Source organism: Podarcis melisellensis, assembly GCF_964234715.1.
Source record: "Podarcis melisellensis genome assembly, chromosome: 8".
Lineage (NCBI taxonomy): Eukaryota > Metazoa > Chordata > Lepidosauria > Squamata > Lacertidae > Podarcis > Podarcis melisellensis.
The window spans coordinates 89700857-89721354 of NC_138540.1; the positions used below are offsets into that span (position 1 = coordinate 89700857).

Here is a 20498-nt window from a genome sequence, read left to right on the forward strand (position 1 = left end):
CCAATTAAAAAAAATTGAATATATATATATATATTTCAGACTCCCCTTTCTCATCCCCGCCATTTGCATGATTTCCCAACACCCCTGCCTTTTGCAGGCTCGCAGCTGCGGGGAAAAATGACTGGAAGTGAATCCCATTGAGCTCAGTCGAACCTCCAGCTTCCAAGGCAGTCTACCACTATGAATTGGCAGGCGCCGCTGGGGAGCAACATACCACCTTGCCTTCATGCCCCCTGCCGGTGGGCTTGTCCGTTCCATCATTTATTTCTAAAAACAGTTCTGTAATAATAATAATAATTTATTATTTATACCCCGCCCATCTGGCTGGGTTTCCCCAGCCACTCTGGGCAGCTTCCAACAAAACACTAAAATACAATAACCTATGAAACATTAAAAGCTTCCCTAAACAGGGCTGCCTTCAGATGTCTTCTAAAAGTCAGATGTCTTCTAAAAGATGTCTTCTTTGACATCTGGTGGGAGGGCGTTCCATAGGGCGGGTGCCACTACCAAGAAGGCCCTCTGCCTGGTTCCCTGTAACTTGGCTTCTCGCAGGGATGGAACTGCCAGAAGGCCCTCGGAGCTGGACCTCAGGGTCCGGGCAGAACGATGGGGCTGGAGATGCTCCTTCAGATATACTGGACTGAGGCCGTTTAGGGCTTTAAAGGTCAGCACCAACACTTTGAATTGTGCTAGGAAACGTACTGGGAGCCAATGTAGGTCTTTCAGGACCGGTGTTATGTGGTCTCAGCAGCCGCTCCCAGTCCCCAGTCTAGCTGCCGCTTTCTGGATTAGTTGTAGTTTCTGGGTCACCTTCAAAGGTAGCCCCATGTAGAGCGCATAGCAGTAGTCCAAGCGGGAGATAACCACTCTGGAGAGACAGTCTGCTGGCAGGGAGGGTCTCATCCTGCGTACCAGATGGAGCTGGTAAACAGCTGCCCTGGACACAGAATTAACCTGTGCCTCCATGGACAGCTGTGAGTCCAAAATGACTCCCAGGCTGCGCACCTGATCCTTCAGGGGCACAGTTGCCCCATTCAGGACTATGGAGTCCCCCACACCGGCCCGCCTCACCGGAAGGACAGATCCTGAAGCTGAGGCTCCAATACTTTGGCCACCTCATGAGAAGAGAAGACTCCCTGGAAAAGACCCTGATGTGGGGAAAGATGGAGGGCCCAAGGAGAAGGGGGCGACAGAGGACGAGATGGTGGGACAGTGTTCTCGAAGCTACCAGCATGAGTCTGACCAAACTGCGGGAGGCAGTGGAAGGCAGGAGGGCCTGGCGTGCTCTGGTCCAGGGGGTCACGAAGAGAGGACACGACTAAACGACTAGACAACAAAGAGCAGTTTGCGATGGAGGAGCGGCTCCTCCTTGAGACTAACAATCCGAAGCGGCTCCGAATTAATAGATTCGCATCAGGCGTTTCCCCCACTCCGACCAGAGACAGCGAACTGTTGGTTTAACGCAGGGAGGAGCAGCCGGCTCTTTTCTTCCTTCTTCGCTTTCTCTTCCTGCTGGCGAACTGGCTCTGCCGGTTCCTGGTCTGCAGCGAGGAAGCGGAGCGTGTCCGATCCGGAGTCACGCCCCCCCCCCCCCGGACTCCGCTGCTCGGCCCCAGCAGATCTGATTCAGGCGCCAGGAATGCGCCCGTGGGTGGGTGGGGGGGTGCCCAAAGGAGGCGACGCCCTCTTGCGGGAAGGGGAGAGGGGTGGGGTCGCGGAGCGAAGGCCTGCTTCCTCCGGAGACAATGCGGAGTCACTCCGGATTAAGGCCAAAGCGGTTGCGAATTCCAGGAAGCTGTACTGAAATCTACGGTATTTCCTCCATCCAGGCCCAGACAGGAGGGGGGCATATGGGCCACTTGGCCCAGACTTCCAATTCCAAAGGGGCCTCGGTCAGCTAGGAAAGCATTTTGAAATGTCAATACTTAAAATAATCCTTTTCACTATGTATTTTTAAAAAGCACTGTTGCTGTTGTTTAGTCGTTTAGTCATGTCCGCCTCTTCGTGACCCCCTGCACCAGAGCACTCCAGGCCCTCCTGTCTTCCACTGCCTCCCGCAGTTTGGTCAAACTCATGCTGGTAGCTTCGAGAACACTGTCCCACCATCTCGGCCTCTGTCGTCCCCTTCTCCTTGTGCCCTCCATCTTTCCCAACATCAGGATCTTTTCCAGAGAGTCTTCTCTTCTCATGAGGTGGCCAAAGTACTGGAGCCTCAGCTCCAGGATCTGTCCTTCCAGTGAGCACTCAGGGCTGATTTCCTTCAGAATGGAGAGGTTGGATCTTCTTGCAGTCCATGGGACTCTCAAGAGTCTCCTCCAGCACCAGAATTCAAAAGCATCAATTCTTTGGCGATCAGCTTTCTTTGTGGTCCTGCTCTCACTTCCATACATCACTACTTTGAAAACCATAGCTTTAACGATACGGACCTTTGTTGGCAAGGTGATGTCTCTGCTTTTTAAGATGCTGTCTAGGTTTGTCATCGCTTTTCTCCCAAGAAGCAGGCGTCTTTTAATTTCGTGTCTGCTGTCACCATCTGCAGTGATCATGGAGCCCAAGAAAGTAAAATCTCTCACTGCCTCCATTTCTTCCCCTTCTATTTGCTAGGAGGTGATGGGCCCAGTGGCCATGATCTTCATTTTTTGATGCTGAGCTTGAAAGCATTTTTAAATGTACGTAAATACTTAAAATAATCCTTTTCCCTATGTATTTTTAAAAGCACTATTGTGTATCTATAATTTCCAATTTGTCTTTATATGCAGATACAGTTCAAACCTTGAAATAAAATTATTTGTCAGCGTAACTTTGGTGAAAATTATTTATATACTTACTTATTTATAAGACTTCAGTTAACCCCAGGGTAAAAAGGGGGGGCACATTTTCTACCTGGCCAGGGCCTCTGCCTGGCTCTACAACCCCCCGCCCAATTATTTTTTATTGAACTTTTGGTGCAATTGTAAATACAAAGGCAACTCAAAATGCAAAAAGTATGACTTAAAAACAATTTTTTAAAAAATCAATGAAATGCAGGGCAATGAAATAAATTAAAAGTTTTTTAAAAAATGTCCAGTAGACCTTAGAGACCAACTAAGTTTGTTCTGCGTATAAGCGTTCTGAAGAAGTGTGCCTGCACACGAAAGCTTATACCCAGAGCAAACTTAGTTGGTCTCTAAGGTGCTACTGGACAATTTATTATTATTATTATTATTATTATTATTATTATTATTATTATTATTTCGACTGCTTCCGACCGACACAGATACCTATCTGAAACAGGGCAATGAGGCATCATAAGGCATTTCTGCACATGCTTGGAAAAAACCACTTCGGATTTGAATTGGGTCAATCGTAATACACCAATTTCCTATTATGGCAGTTATTTCATTGTTCTTTCTCTCTCTACTTTATCACATGATAAGACAAAGTTGTACAAGCATGCTGTAGGCCTGTCCTTTCCATGTGCTTCATTCTTCGTATGAGCAATAAAACCATGCCAAATAACGTAACAATTGTCATGTTTCTTTTTACTATAATTTACTTTCAATGGAGTTTTATACATAGTTACACAAAGTTGCCAGGTTGTTTTTAAGTGGCTTAAATGTTACACGGTTTCACAAGGGCCCGGGAAGCCACTTGGTGACCAGGTGCAGGAGAGTTTAGACAAGAAGGGATTGCTCTTAATCAGGCATAGTCAATCTCGACCCTCCCGATGTTTTGGGACTACAATTCCCATCATCCCTGACCACCTTTCTATGTCCAGCTGTCCTTTGTCAACAACAAATTGCTGCTGTTTTTTGTGTTGAATAGATGCTAGATGGTAATTTATGGACCTCATAGGTATCTAAAGCCGTTTGCACATCACAAAATATGTGTTTTATCAAAGTAATCGTTGGACTGAAATACAATTAAGAAGAAGTATATTAATAGTGAAATACAATTAAAAAGAAGTATATTAATACAGTAATGAAATGACCTTCGGGTATAGGTTGATATAAAGGTAAAGGACCCCTGACCGTTAGGTCCACTCGCGGACGACTCTGGGGTTGCAGCACTCATCTCGCTTTACTGCAAGAAGTCAAGTTACACTGCGAGAACCCAAGTTACAGGGAACAAGGCCTTCTCGGTAGTGGCACCCGCCCTGTGGAACACCCTCCCACCAGATGTCAAAGAGAACAACAACTACCAGACTTTTAGAAGACGTCTGAAGGCAGCCCTCTTTAGGGAAGTTTTTAATGTTTAATAGATTATTGTATTTTAATATTCTGTTGGAAGCCACCCAGAGTGGCTGGGGAAACCCAGCCAGATGGGTGGGGTATAAATAAATAATAATAATAATAATTATTATTATTATTAATGGCTGAGGGAGCCAGCGTTTGTCCGCAGACAGCTTCCGGGTCATGTGGCCAGCAGGACTAAGCCGCTTCTGGCGAACCAGAGCAGCGCACGGAAACGCCGTTCACCTTCCCGCCAGAGCGGTACCTATTTATCTACTTGCACTTTGATGTGCTTTTGAACTGCTAGGTTGGCAACGGGAGCTCACCCCATCGCAGGGATTCGAGCCGCCGACCTTCTGATCGGCAAGCCCAAGAGGCCCAGTGGTTTAACCCACAGCGCCCCCCGCGTCCCACAGCTTGGTATAGAAGTAAATTTATTATTATTAAGAAGAAGAAGAATAAAGATCTAACTTAAAATGATTTTTACTCATAAGAAACTTAATATTATATGTATATTTTGGAAATGTACATCCAGTTTTTAGTCCTTTAAATTTTTGGGGGGCCCCCAAGAGAGTGGGGCCCTAAGCTAGAGCTTGTTGAGCTTGTACGAAATTCCAGCACTGGTTTCTCTCCCTCTCCCCAATTCTATCTATCTATCTATCTATCTATCTATCTATCTATCTATCTATCTATCATCTATCTATCTATCTATCTATCTATCTATCTATCTATCGGTCTGTCTGTCTGTCTGTCTGTCTCTCTCTCCCTCCCTCCCTCCCTGGCGCCTTCTTCTTCGTTCCTTCCCGGGGCGGCCTCTTTCCCCCCGCTCCCTGGCCCAGGGAGGCGGAGCCTCTTCCTCTTCCTCCTCCTCCTCCTCCGCCCCGCCCCTCGGCCCCTCCCTTCCCCGGCCCCGCCCCCGCCTGCCCACGTGACGCGGGGTTCCGGAAGAGGATGGCGGCGTCGGGTGGGCGCCTGGCGCGCTGCGTGGGGCCGCGGCTCCCGCTGCTCCGGCTGGCGCTGCTGCTGCTGCTCGGCGGGGCCGCCCTGGCCCCCCGGCCCGCCACGGGGGCCGCCTCCCAGCCCGGACGCTGGAGCCTCGACGCCCGCGGGGTGAGTGAGCCGGGGGCCCGGGCGCGAAGGGGTTAACGGGGCAGGGGGCAGGGAAGGCAGAGCGGGGCGTAAGAGGGGACAATTAATACGGGTGCATGTTAGTAGAACAGGCAATTAATGCAGTTTCATACGGTATAGTCAATATAGTATAGTCAATATAGTGTAATTAATGCGTAGTGTGGCATAATATAGTATACTTAATAAGGGTTAATGTGCCATTAATAGACTGTGCAATTAATGCAGTTTAATACGGTATAGTCAATATAGCATAATTAATACATAGTGTGGCATAATATAGTATACTTAATAAGGGTTAATGTTAGTATAATACGCAATTAATGCAGTTTAATACGTAAGCAATGTGGTATAATCAATATAGTGCAATTAATACATAGCGTGGCATGATACAGGACAATTAATAAGGGTTAATGTTAATAGAATAGGCAATTAATGCAATTTCATACGGTATAATCAATGTAGTGCAATTAATACATGGCATGGCATAATATAGTATACTTATAAGGGTTACTGTTAGTATAATACGCAATTAATGCAATTCAATACGGTATAGTCAATATGATTTGGTCAAGATAGTATAATTAATACATAGTTTGGCATAATATAGTACAGTTAATAAGGGTTAATATGTATTTAATATAATATGCAATTAATGCAATTCAATACAATGGTACCTCAGGTTACATACGCTTCAGGTTACAGACTCTGCTAACCCAGAAATAGTGCTTCAGGTAAAGAACTTTGCTTCAGGATGAGAACAGAATTCGTTCTCTGGCGGCACGGCGGCAGCAGGAGGTCCCATTAGCTAAAGTGGTGCTTCAGGTTAAGAACAGTTTCAGGTTAAGAACAGACCTCCAGAACAAATTAAGTACTTAACCCGAGGTACCACTGTACGTAAGTAATATGATATAGTCAATGGAATATAATCAATATATTATAATTAATACATAGTGTAGCATGATATAGTAGAATTAATAAGGGTTAATATTAATATAATAGGCAATTAATACAACTCAGTATGTAAGTAAAATGATATAGTCTTTGTAATACAGTCAATAGGATATAATATATACTGTGGTATAATACAGTATAGTTAATATAATGCTTGTGGATATTAACTTCAATGTAATAATGTGGGGGTCTTATTTATTTTCCATTTTATAATATACATTCAAATCATAACACCCCACTTTACATCCCTGGCTCTTTAAAGCCTGTCAACTTCCTTCCCTCCCCCTGCATGGCTTTCAAAATTAACCTTTATATCATTAATGTGGGGCCCTTGTTTTTGTTTGTATACGGTGCTTATTTTTGTGTTCTTATATGGTAAAGCATCCTGTGCTCCTCGGATGAAGAGTGGCTTAGAAATATAGTAATAATAATAATAACATAATGGCATTGGAGAGGAAAATAGCCAACGTTGTCATGAATGGCACAGAACAATGTGTGTGTTTGAATTAAAATTCCTCAGAATAAACAGACAGCCCATCCGCAACCGCTTGTCACGTTGTGGTGTGACCAAGAAGCCAAACCAGAGCAGGCCTGATCCTCAGCGGCCATTAGGAGGAGAGGAGCAGAGCAGAGTCTGGACCAGGCGCCCCAAATGTATGTGGGGATAAGAATAAGAATAATGGCCTTGTTCCTGACCAACAAGAATAAGAATAATGGCCTTGTTCCTGATCCCCTCCCTTCTTGTCCTGCTCCTGTCTGTTGGGGCATCTGCAGGACACTTAACAATAATAATAAATTTTATTTACACCCCGCCCTCCCCAGCCAAGACACGGCTAACACCAAAAACAATTGATTGAAATGCAGCTTAAAAAAACAAGATTAAAATACAACATCAAAACATTAAAATGCAGCCTCATTTCAGTGGAAACTCAATCAAAAACTTTTTGGGGGATAAAAACGTCAAATCTTCACGAAGGCTAACTATCCAGACTGGTCCTACATGGGCCAGAAAAAGCCAGGGAAGTCCCCAAATAGGAGTTCCATCACAGAAGGAAAAAGGAAAGAGGGGAAGGGGGTCAAGTTGATTCTCAGTCCTCCTCACTTTGTCCATGTCAGGCACAGGCAAACTCCGGCCCTCCAGATGTTGGGGACTACAACTCCCATCATCCCTAGCTAACAGGACCAGTGGTCAGGGATGATGGGAATTGTAGTCCCAAACATCTGGAGGGCCGGAGTTTGCCTGTGCCTGGTCCATGTCATTGAAGGCACCAGGTCTACTTACATGGGTGATGGTAGTGGTTGCCATTCACCCCAATGGAGGAGGTGAAGACTTTTCCCTCTGTGTGCACTGTGCTAACAGATCTAGGAGTGAACCATTTCTGAATCCTGTTATGGACACCGGTTGTTTTTTTGGGGGGAGGTGTTGTGCATGTTTGGGGAAAAGTTGGGCAGGGCAGGTTGGAAGAGGGGAGGTGATAAGAAAAGTCTGCACCCCTCTTTGGGGTCTTAAAGGATCTCATTCCATAGAAGGCAGAGGGATTTTAAGGTGGGTAGCAAGATGGGGGGGTGAGCTTCCTTGTGCAAGAAAAAGATCTGAAGGTCTCCTGCCTTTGGGGTTGTTTCAGGGATGGGAATGGGCAGATTATACCATCTATGACAGCGGTCAGCAAACGTTTTCAGCAGGGGGCCGGTCCGCTGTCCCTCGGACCTTGTGGGGGGCCGGACTATACAGTGGATACTGGGGTTGCGAACGTGATCCGTGCAGGTGGCACGTTCGCAACCCGCAGTGCCGCGTCTGCCGGCAGGTGTGGGTTGCAATTTGGCGCTTATGCGCAAAGCGCAATTTAGCGGTTTTGCGCATGTGTGAGCACCGAAACCTGGAAGTAACCTGTTCCGGTACTTCTGGGTTTGGCATGGTGCATAACCCGAAAACACGCAACCTGAAGCGTCTGTAACCCGAGGTATGACTGTATTTTGGGGGGGAAAATAATGAATGAATTCCTATGCCCCACAAATAACCCAGAGATTCATTTTAAATAAAAGGGCACATTCTACTCATGTAAAAACATGCTGATTCCCGGACTGTCCGTGGGCTGGATTTAGAAGGCTGAATCCGTGGCTGAATCCGATTGGGCTGGATTCGGCCCCCGGGCCTTAGTTTGCCTACCCATGATCTATGAACAAGGAAGTCTTCCTCTATTTAAAAGCTGCCCCTAACTGAAAGCCGCTGGCGGAGGGCAGGATGGAAGGAGCGCTTGAGAAATCAATCACACTGAGTGTTTATTAACAGGCGGAGGCGGCATCTAGCGGGAAATGCTTTCACATTCTCACCGCAAGTCCTGATATGTGAGAAAGTGGGGTGACCTATTTCTTCATTTCCTGAGCACACAACCCACCCCCAAAAACCACCACCCTCAATTTCCTTTTTTCGGTGGCGCTGCAGACGGCGAAGGGCGCATGCATGCTCTTCCTGTGGCCTACTTTCCCCGTTCTTCAGGCTCATAAACCTCGCCCACAGTCCTGTGTCCTGGGCCAGGTGTTTTTCTGGAACTGCGTTTCCCAGGTGCAAGATAAAGGCTGCCCTTTGAGACTGCAGACTTCTGTTTTGTTCTCGGGGACAATAAAGCCCCGTGGAATGTTTGCCCCCGAGTTAATATTCGTTTACCTCGGCAAACAGGTTGCATTGCTGATTTGGGTAGCAGGTGAATTCCGCCCATGTTGGTCTAAACCTTTGGGCTAACAAAGTTGAGAAAACTGCAGTTCCCTTGGGGGAATCCGCCATGGCCGTTTAAAGCAGCACCATAGAGATAATAATAATAATAATAATAATAATAATAATAATAATAATAATAATAATAATATAGATAAATAATATATTATTTATACCCCACCCATCTGGCTGGGTTTCCCCAGCCACTCTGGGCGGCTTCCAACAAAACACTAAAATACAATAACCTATTAAACATTAAAAGCTTCCCTGAACAGGAATGTATGGCGAAGGACCAGGCATAAAATACAGTATAAAAACATGAATAATAATACAAATCAAAAAACAATTAGATAATCTCCAGGGCTAGCTGGCTGAATTGGTCCTATTTGGGCCAGCGAGGAGACCAGGGGAGAATTATCTGTGGGATCCCAGAGCGGGGAATCTTCATAAAAAGGGGAGGGGGAGGGAAGGAAGGAGAATAAAAGATCAGGCTAAATTGAAAGCCAGGTGGAATAGCTCTGTCTTACAGGCCCTGCGGAAGGAGGTTAAATCCTGCAGGGCCCTGGTCTCATGGGACAGAGCATTCCACCAGGTCGGAGCCATCACTGAGAAGGCCCTGGCCCTGGGGGAGGGTAGTCTGACTTCCTTAGGGCCCAGGACCTCTAAACTGTGGTTATTCATGAACCTTAAGGTCCTCTGCGGGGCAGACCAGGAGAGGCGGTCCCGTAGATACAAGGGCCCTAATGTTTACAGCTAAACATCCGGCAACTCTTTCTGTGTGTGGGATGGATGGTCCTCAGGTTGTGGTTTAGGATGTGCAGCAGTTGTGGGAGGGAGGAGATATATGTTTCCTCACCTGCTGGTCCCACAAGCTGCGTCTCTCCCACCTCCCACCCTGCTGCAATGCTTCTCGAACATTATATGGCGCACTTTGAGTGTTGCACTGTTCTCATCTCAGTCCTCTGCCGTCGGTATTCTCCCCATAATGCAGATGGGGAGACTGAGGGTAGTGACCTGCCCCAAACTGCCCAGCGGCATGTGACTCCGCCCTGGCTTTCATTCCTGCCTTCTGAGCTTGCATTCTTTGGAAATTTAACCCACAGCCTGGAACACAAGGCTGCTCATGTTTCCTCGCCGCTCAGCATCTCTTTCTCCCCAGGAGCAGGCTGAAATTTTCCACTTGCAAGTTGTCGCTCTGCTGAGGCTACATGGTTGTTTTCTTTGCGATTCAGAACCAGAGGAGAGGTCCCTGCGTGGGGGCCTGAAACTATTTTGGGGAAGAATGAGCCCGATCGAGGGTGTCTCTAATCAATTCATTTTTGCTCTTCTTTTTCAGAACCAAACGAATACCTTGTTTGTCTTACCCAAAACGATGTTTAAGGACACCCAGATTATCCTCAAATGTAAGTTCCAGTGCTGTTATACTTTTAAACAGCTCACCTGTGCAAAGACTTACCTTGTGTCTCACTCCTGTTGAGAAACTTCCATCCTCGGGAGAGATGCTTTAGTAGTACGATACGCTCCTAGGGTTTGTCTTATTTCCCACTAAGGCCAGGGCCTTTACTGTGGTGGCTCTGGGGTGCACCAACAATACTGGCATTTAGGCCTCCAATTCAGATATAGGATGGAGCCTGGCTTGACAGCAGGGCATGACAAAAGGATCTTGGGCAGCCTTTCTCAAGCTGTGGGTCCCCAGATGTTGGACTACAACTCCCATCACCCCTAGCTAGCAAGGCCAGAGCTCAGGGATGATGGGAGTTGTAGTCCAACAACATCCAGGGACCCACAGGTTGAGAACCGCTGATCTAGGGGTTTTAGCTTAACAGTGTGATACAGCTATTAAAAAGGTAATGCTATTGTAGGCTGCATCAACAGAAGTCTAGTGTCTGGATCAAAGGAAGTCATAGTACTGCTCTGTTCTGGCTTGGTCAGATCCTGCCTGGTGTCCTGTGCCCAGTTCTGGGTGCCACAATTTCAGAAAGATATTGACAAGCTGGAAGGTGTGCAGAGAGGGGCAGCCAAGAGGGTCGGGGGTGTGGAAACCAAGCCTGATGAGGAACAGTTGAAGGAGCTGGGTCTGTTTAGCCTGGAGAAGAGACGACCAAGAGGTTCTTTGTCATCTGGAAGATGGAGCAAGCTTCTCTTTTGCTGCTCAGGAGGGTCAGACCCGAACCAATTAATAATAATAATAATAATAATAATAATAATAATAATAATAATAAAAATAATAATAAATTATTTGTATCCTGCCCTCCTCAGCCGAAGCCAGGCTCAGAGCGGCTAGCAACAACAAAAGTAACAGTTTACATAAAATCATAGTCAATTAATTGAAATGCATTCTAAAATCAAGTCTGAATCAAATTAATGGCAACCATTGGGCCAGAGTTCTGTGAGGTTTACAGAAGGAGAGAGGGGGTCAGACTGTGCCTTGGCCAAAGGCCAGGTGGAACAGCTCTGTCTTGCAGGCCCTGCAGAAATATGTCAAGTCCCGCAGGGCCCTAGTCTCTTGGGACAGAGCGCTCCACCAGATCGGGGCCACGGCCAAAAAAGCCCTGGCTCTGCTTGAGGCCAGCCTAACCTCCTTGTGGCCTGGGACCGAAGATGTATTTGTTTGAAGACTGTAAGGTCCTCAGTGGGACATACCAGGAGAGGCGGTCCCATACGTACGAGGGTCCTAGGCGTATAGGGCTATGAAGGTCAAAACCAGCACCTTAAACCTGATCCTGTACTCCACCGGGAGCCAGTGCAGCTGGTATAGCACCGGGTGAATGTGGTCTCGCAGCGAAGACCCCGTAAGGAGTCTCGCTGCAGCATTCTGCACCCGCTGGCGTTTCTGGGCCAGTCTCAAGGGCAGCCCCACGTAGAGCGAGTTACAATAATCCAGTCTGGAGGTGACCAGGTCAGGGCGAGAGAGGCAAGGAGCCAACTGCTTAGCTTGGCGGAGATGAAAAAACACCGCCTTTGTTATAGCTCCAGTTACAGATTGGTAGCCGTGTTGGTCTGCCATAGTCAGAACAAAAAAAATTCCTTCCAGTAGCACCTTAAAGACCAACTAAGTTAGTTCTTGGTATGAGCTTTCGTGTGCATCTGAAGAAGTGTGCATGCACACGAAAGCTCATACCAAGAACTAACTTAGTTGGTCTTTAAGGTGCTACTGGAAGGAATTTTTTTTGTTATAGCTGCAATCTGTGCCTCCATGGAAAGGGAATTCACAGGACAGGAAAGGAGATTCTGACTAAACATGGGGAAGAAATTTGTGCCTGTAAGAGATGTTCAGCCATGGAACGGACACCCTCAGGAGCTGGTGAACTCTCCTTCATTGGAGGTTGTTAAGCAGAGCCTGGGTGGCCATCTGTCATGGATTATCTAGCTGGAATTCCTTCATTGCATGGGGTTGGTTTGGTCTAGAGGACCTTTGCAAGTCCCTTCCAACAATTCTAATTTCACCCAGGCTTTCTCCGAAGGAGTAATTCAGCTCTGTTTGATTTACTGACTTGTGATATACGGTACTTGTTTCATGGTGTGTGTTTTTTATCGTTGGCTTTATGCCGTCCAACACCACGTTCGTTATTTTCTCGTGCTGTTGGCAGTAATGTGTGTGTGTGTTTGTGTGCACAGATATACATTCACAGATAAAAAAATTAATGCCTTAGGTCCTTAAGGTCCACAAATGACAACATTTTGGAGGTCCCAGGTCGCAAGGTGGTTAGACTGGTCTTAACTAGGGCCAGGGCCTTTTCAGTACTGGCCCCTTGCGGGACTTGACATCTTTCCGTAGGGCCTGCAAGACGGAGCTGTTCCACCTGGCCTTTGGTTTAGTCTGACCCTTATGTTTCCTCCCCTTATAGTCTTGATCTATGGGCTACTTTTAAAATGAGGCTGCATTTTAAATTGCATTTTAACCTGTATTTTAAATTGTTGTTTTTTTCTTTTGTTTTCCCCTGTATTATGTTTTTCTTGTGATTTTATTGGTGTTAGCAGCCCTGAGCCTGGCTCTGGCCTGGGAGGGCGGGGTATAAATATTATTATTATTATTAGCCCCAAGTTAAGGCAGATCATTTCCACGCCTGGTTGGCGCCAGACGCTTGCTGCCCTCCTGGCGGCTTCGCCTAATGCTTCTTTCCCTTTGCAGTTGTGGAAAAGAACTGCGTCACCCCCGATTTGTCCCTGAACATCACCTGGTACCTCCGCAGCTCCCACTGCCACGACGAGGTCTACATAGACGTGAGCAACCGGCCCCTTCTTTGCTTGTGGGGTGGAACTGGGGCGGGTTGAAGAGTCCCTGAGAAGCCCAGGGGCTTCTGGGATGTCTGTGGGCGGTGCAGAGTTAGACTGCGGAACTCCCTCCCACAGGAGCGCCACCAATCTTGATGGCTTTAAAAGAGCATTTGTCGAATTTGTGAAGGAGAAGCCTGTCGATGGTTGCTAGCATGGTTGCTAGTCTGTGCTTTGCCTCTGTGGTTGAAGGCAGCAGTGCTCCTGAACACCATTTTTTAGTTTTTGCTTTTTTAAAAAATATTTTTTATTTAATGTTACTAAAAACAATACAACCATACTACCACTAGAAATAATTAAGAAATAAAAATTACATACATCAGTATTTAGTTTATTTGTTATTTACCGTCTTATTTCCTCCCAAACGTTCCATGCAAAAACACACATATGTGCAGACACCCACACAAAATGATAATAATGAAAGTAAATATTTTTCCCCCTTTCATCGTCCAAAATCTTTTCTTCAGCTTTGACTTCCTGTCAAGTCCCTTTGCCTATATTTTTCCTTACAATTGAATGTACACAAAACAATAAACCTTTCTGTATAAATTTTCCAATACATTCTGAAAACATAATAAATCCTTAATTGTTGTCCACCTCCTTTTAGTGCCTTTATCACTCGAATGCCAGCACGGAGTCAAAACTATTATTGTATTTTTGAACATATCTTCTATAACCATCCCATTTTTCTGCAAATTTCTGCTTTGAGATTCCTCTGAGTTTGCTAGTCAATTGAGCCATCTCCACCAATTCCTGTAACTTGATTTGCCAATCTGTTATTTTTTGAGCCTCGTGATCTTTCCTTGGCCACAAGTATACGAGCTGCTGCGGTTGCATACAAGAATACCTCTCTTAGATTTTTTGGGATCTCTTTATCTAAAATAGTTAATAGAAATGCATCCAGTTTTTTTTTAGTAAAAGTTATCCCCGTCATCTTTTTTAATTCATCGTATATTTCCCCCCAAAAAATCTTCACACGTCCGTTTTTTAGTTTTTCGACAACCCGTTTCTCACGTTCCTCTTCTGCCCTCTCAGAAAACCAAGGCGGACCAGTACCTGACCCATCACGAAACGGAAGCCAGCGTCGCTGGAGGCGGCCAGTACATTTGGTACACGACCCTGGTCCCATGCAGCCAGCTCAATGAGGTGGGGAATGCCAAATGGCGGGCGGCGAGTCGCTGGGACGCGGGTGGAGCGAGATCGGTTTAACGGGGAAGGCGGCTGCGTTGGGGAGGGTTGGCCCTTGGACGGAGCAGGGAAGAGGCTTTGTGTCTGCAGAAGGAAGGAAGATTTGGGGGGAGCCCAGGGCGGCCTGCGGAGAAGCGTTGTTCCTGCTCCTTCGCTAACGGGGTGAAGGTGATCGGCGGAGGAGGAAAGGTTTTGAAAGGAAACCGGAGGTGGGAAGCGGCTTTTGGGCAAAGTGTGTGTTGTCGTGGCCCACTTGGCTCAGCGCAACCCGGCGAACGTTTGGGTTTCCGGGCTGAAGATCGTGACCCCTTCGCTTCTCCTTGGTTCTTTCCTTTTAATGTTTTAATGTCTCCACCCCCATCGTTCAGCTCCGAGGGCCTTCTGGCGGTTCCCTCCCTGCAAGAAGCCAAGTTACAGGGAACCCGGCAGAGGGCCTTCTCGGTAGTGGCGCCCGCCCTGTGGAACGCCCTCCCATCAGATGTCAAAGAGAAAAATAACTACCAAACTTTTAGAAGACGTCTGAAGGCAGCCCTGTTTAGGGAAGCTTTTAATGTTTAATAGGTTATTGTATTTTAGTCTAATGTTGGAAGCCGCCCAGAGTGGCTGGGGAAACCCAGCTAGATGGGCGGGGTATAAATAATAAATTAGGATTAGGATTTTGTTGTATTTAACCTTGTTTTTTAAGTTGTATTCCAATCAACTTGTTTTTATTATTGGTTGTTAGCCGCCCTGAGCCCGGCCTTGGCTGGGGAGGGCAGGGTATAAATAAAATTTATTATTATTCTTATAATAATAAGAGGAGGAGCATGGAGGGAAAAGAGGCTTTTCTTTGGACCAAGTAGAGGTAGAAATCTGGTCCAATTTTGCAGCCAAGGGTGTATCCCCAAATTAGGAGATGTGGGGTGCGTTTTCCCTTAGGAATTGCAAACTGGCGAGGGGTCGTGGGGGGGTGCTTTTGTCGGGAGAAAAGAACAGGGCGCTAACAACCGGCTGTCTCCCTTTCTTTTTCAGCTGCACTTCCCAGAGCTGCCGAAGCCCCAAAAGCTTGAGCCTTTCAAGGAGGAAGGCGTGGTCAGTTCGGTCAGTGGAGAGTCGGGGAACTGGGGGGCTGGGGAACGGGACTGTGGTCTCACTCTAGACAGAAGTCCCTGGCCTTGTTATTGCTGCCCGACGACATAGTGAGGGGCTGCAGGGTTGCTTTAAAGGAGGGGGTTGGGTTGCATGGCCATTAAACTGTGGAACTCACTGCCACAAGGGAGACAGGATGCTGGATTAGACGGGCCCCTGGCCTGATCCTGCAGGCTCTCTTTATGTTCTTTCTCGTACCTACAGGACCGCTGCTCCCGGTATGTCCCACAGAGGACGTTAAGGTCCATAAATAGCAACACCCTGGAGGTCCCGGGCCCTAAGGAAGTCAGATTAGCCTCAACCAGAGGCAGGGCCTTCTCAGTGATGGCTCCAGCTGGTGGAACGCTCTGTCTCATGAGACCAGGGCCCTGCGGGACTTGACATCTTTCTGCAGGGCCTGTAAGACAGAGTTGTTCCGCCTGGCCTTTGGCTTGGAATCAACTTGATCCCCTCTTTCCTTTCCCCTTTCTCTTTCTGTGATGGAACTCCTACTTGGGGACTTCCCTGGCTTTTTTCTGGCCCACGTAGGACCAGTCTGGATAGTTGGCCTTGGTGGAGATTTGACGTTTTCATCCCAAAAAAGTTTTTGATTTGAGTTTCTACTGAAATGAGGCTGCATTTTAATGTTGTACTTTAATCTTGTTTTTTAAGCTGTATTTCAATCAATGGTTTTTATACCTGGTGTTAGCTGCCCTGAGCCCGATCTTGGCTGGGGAGGGCGGGGTATAAATAAAATTTATTTTTATTATTATTATTAATGGAGCAACAGCGGGGGAAGACTCTTACTCTCCTTATGGGATTTCTGGAAGCAAGCAGCCCTGTATCGGGCGGATCCAGCAAGCTGCAAGTGCTGCTCTTAACTGCGCTCCCGGGTCCCCTGAAGCCAGCCTTTAATGAAATTCAGTGGTGGGATGGATCTTCCCACTAGGCCAGATGGTTCTTCCCTAAATAGGCAGGGTGTTTCTGTACCATTCAGCATGGCGGGGGGGGGGGGAGGCGAGCAAAGCCAGAAGGAAAGTGGGCAGTGCAAATTTTACCATTGTGGGGTAGGCTAGTTTCCATGGATACTCAAACACTCCTCTCTCTCCTCTCCAGAGCTATTAGCAGTATATTCCAGGGATGCAGTCCATCCAGGAGAAACAAACTCTCAAAGCGGGGGGCAGGGGGGGGGAGAAAGCTGGGGGGAAGTGTGGCCTGAGGGAGAGTCCCAAATGGGAGTTGGAGGGAAGCATAATAATAATAATAATAATAATAATAATAATAATAAATATTACAACAGTGGTACCTCTGGATACGAACGGTATCCGTTCTGGAGCCCCGTTCGCACCCAGAAGCGAACACAACCCCAGTTTTGTAAGGAGAAATACAAGAAGTTTTACAAAATGGATAAAGAATAGAGATGATTGGTTATGAGTTTTAAATGTAATAAGAAGAGTAAGAAATATATACTAAGAGATGAGATTGGGAAATTTTCAGACAGGACTGATGGAAGTCAAAAAAATTGAATAAGATGTAAAAGCATGTTTAATTACTGTTGAAAATGGAATGTTAAAACTAATAAAAACTTATATACCGTATTTTTCGTCCTATAGGGCGCACCGGCCCATAGGACGCACCTCATTTTTTGGGGGGGGGGGGGAATGAATAAAAAAAAATTATTTCCCCCCCCCAGCCGTGGCTGCCGCCCCAAGCCTTGCGCACACCTGCCCGAAGCACGGGGCACCCTCTGGAGGGCTCTTCGGGCGGCAAGCTGCCGCCCCAAGCCTCGCGTGCCCGGCGGGACCTCCCGCCAGGCGCGCAAGGCTTGCGGACACTCGTCGGGGCTGCAGGCTGCTGTCCGCAAGCCTTGTGAGCCTGCGGGAACTCCCACCGGGCTCCCAAGGCTTGCGGATAGCTTCCTGAAGCCTGGAGAGCGAGAGGGGTCGGTGCGCACCGATGCCTCTCGCTCTCCAGGCTCCAGAGAAAGCCTGCATTCGCCCCATAGGACGCACACACATTTCCCCTTCATTTTTGGAGGGGAAAAAGTGCGTCCTATGGGGCGAAAAATACGGTATATAAAAGAGAGAGAGAGAGAAGGGATATTTCCCCCTTCTTGGGACCCTTTACAATTTGCAGGCATGGTGGCTCCCAAGAGCTGTGGGTGGACCGATTCCTCCATGAGATGCCACCCTTTCGTTGGCGCACCCACCCTTTTGCTGATGCCCATTTTCCCGTTTCGCCAACAGCCCCAGTCGGGAGTGAAGAAGAGAGAGGCTCCCAAGCAGGCAGAAGAAGAGGCTGTGGGAAAGGAAACAGGAGCCACACAAGTGAGCAAGGATGTTGCGCAGCCGGCTGCCTCGGCCAACGAGAAGGAAGACAAAGGCGCCGCGAAGAGCGCAGTGGCGAAGAAGCAGAAGTTAGAGGTTGGTTGTTGTTGTTGTCGTCGTTTAGTGGTGTCCGCCTCTTTGTGACCCCCTGGACCAGAGCACGCCAGGCCCTCCTGTCTTCCACTGCCTCCCGCAGTTTGCTCAAACTTATGCTGGTAGCTTCGAGAACACTGTCCCACCATCTCGTCCTCTGTCGTCCCCTTCTCCTTGGGCCCTCCATCTTTCCCAACATCAGGGTCTTTTCCAGGGAGTCTCCTCTTCTCATGAGGTGGCCAAAGTCTTGGAGCCTCAGCTTCAGGATCTGTCCTTCCAGTGAGCACTCAGGGCTGATTTCCTTCAGAATGGAGAGGATGGATCTTCTGGCTGTCCATGGGACCCTCCAGAGTCTCCTCCAGCACCAGAATTCAAAAGCATCCATTCTTTGGCGATCAGCCTTCTTGATGGTCCAGCTCTCACTTCCATACATCACTACTGGGAAAACCAGAGCTTGAACTATACGGACCTTTGTTGGCAAGGTGATGTCTCTGCTTTTTAAGATGCTAGAGGTTAGTAGGTGGTAAAAATGGCATGCTCCTGGTTCCTTGTTTAGTAACCGCTGTGCCCAATCCTGCCCTCTAGTTCATCAGGAGTTTTCTCTGCTTGCAAAGGTGGCTGCGGCATCTTCTTTGCACCCCTGGCAACTCCAGGGAGGTGGGCAACCTGCGACCCCTAGATATTATGGGGCTATTGTGCAGTTCTGCTCTTCTGTGTTCAGTTCTGGTGGCCCCACGTCAAGAAAAGGGCATAGTAGGTTTGGGGAAAGGGCGACCGAAACAATTGAGGGATCACGTTTAGAGCCTCTGGGACTTTTCGTTTAGAGAAAAGGCAAGGTAGAGCCGATGCAGAAGAAGTTTATAAAATTACGCATGGGCTAGGGATGCAGGGGTCGAGAAAAAAAGACCCTTGCTTTCTTGTAACACCGACAACACTAGAATTTGGGGGTGTCAAACAAAGCTGACAGTCGGAAGATTGAGGACAGGGAAAAGAACGTTGCTATTCACTTATTCACTCAATAGTTGAACCGTGGAACTCCCCGCCACATGAGGGAGAGATGGCTGACAACCGGGATGGCTTTTCAAAGAGGATGGGGCAAATTCATGGAGGGGGAGGGCTGCCAAAGGCTGTTTCCATGATGGCTATGCCATGCCCTCCTCGGTTGGGGCAGCACCGCTTCTGAGTCCCAGTTGTGGGGAGAGTTTCTCTTGTGCTGCTTTCAGGTTTCCTGGAAGTGACAGGTCGGCCGCTGTGAGAACAGGATGCTGGACTAAATTGGCCAACGGCCTGATCCAGGAGGCTCTTCTCCTGTTATGATATAACACGATATGATACAATAATCTTTATTGTCATTGTCCCATACAGAACAATGAAATTGAAAAATCTACATCAGACATTCAAAAACCAACAAGCCTGCTATCCCAGCTATCCCAGCCCTAAAAACTCTCATACCCCATTTTTAAATACAATACACTCCCACAGAGACTCCTTACACTGCGTTTAAAACCAAAATTGTATTTGGGTAGAAACTGTTTCTCAGGCAGCTGGTCCTGGTCTTTATAACCCTGGACCTTCTTCCAGAAGGCAGAAGCTGAAAGAGATCATTTCCGGGGTGCGTACTATCCTGCGCTATCTCTGCAGCTTTCTTATGGCACCTGGAAGCGTAGATTTGATCCAAGGTGGGAAGAGTGCACCCAATTATTCTCTCCGCAGTCTTTACAACCCTGGACAGCATTGTTTTTTCCCTGGCCATGCAGCTCCCAAACCACACACACAGACCATAAGTTAATACACTCCCAACAGTACAATGGTGAAATGCCATCAACAGGTCCTTTGAGAGATTGTTTTTCTGGAGGATTCTCAGAAAATATAACCTCCGCTGTGCTCTCTTCACCAGGTCTTTGCTGTTCTCTCCCCAGGTTAGGTCATCTCTCAACTCCATTCCCAGAAATTGAAACACTGAGACCTGTTCCACACACTTCCCCTCAATAATAAGTGGCTGAATATTCAGTTTACATTTCCTAAAGTCCACAATAATCTCTCTTGTTTTCTTTAAGTTAAGTTCTTCTGCCTCTGTGCCACAAATCCAGGAGCAAGGAAAGATGGGGTGGGTGCAAGTTTGGCACAGCTTCGAAGTTTCCATGAATTCCGGCCGCAGCGCCAGAACCTTGGCTGACCCAGGGTGTTTTTCTGGGGGGTTCCTTTCAGGTTTCGACGGTCGCCGTGACCTGGGAGGACGGGCCTTATGTCTTCATCCTTAGGATCCTCAGCAACAAGAACCCATCTCCTAACTGGGAGATCAAAAGTGAGTGAAACGGCGCAGCTTTTCCGTGGGCGGCGAGGGTTGAGATTAGTCAGCGGAGCGGCGTTTGAGTCGGTGGGGAAAGCTTTGCCTTCGCCCAAGAAACGACCTGGCACTGCCTGGCATTAGGTACCCGGGTGAAGAGATGGGCTTTGTTTTCCAGATCTGTTGTGTGTAATGCAGGGTGGATAAAAATCATTGGTTTT

General features: G+C 47.5%; 1 protein-coding gene across 1 annotated transcript in view; it reads left to right on the forward strand.

The window, feature by feature from the left end:
* Positions 1-5162: 5162 nt before the first annotated feature.
* The window catches only part of LOC309375829 (transmembrane protein 87A-like), a gene marked incomplete at its 5' end in the record, with an annotated part of 32108 nt that continues 16772 nt past the window's right edge, over positions 5163-20498 (forward strand). The window contains 7 exons of the mRNA XM_081921746.1: positions 5163-5321; positions 10337-10403; positions 13133-13224; positions 14311-14421; positions 15475-15543; positions 17817-17993; positions 20199-20295. Of these exons, the coding sequence (XP_081777872.1) occupies positions 5163-5321; positions 10337-10403; positions 13133-13224; positions 14311-14421; positions 15475-15543; positions 17817-17993; positions 20199-20295 (772 nt within the window). The remainder of the gene's footprint in view (positions 5322-10336; positions 10404-13132; positions 13225-14310; positions 14422-15474; positions 15544-17816; positions 17994-20198; positions 20296-20498) is intronic.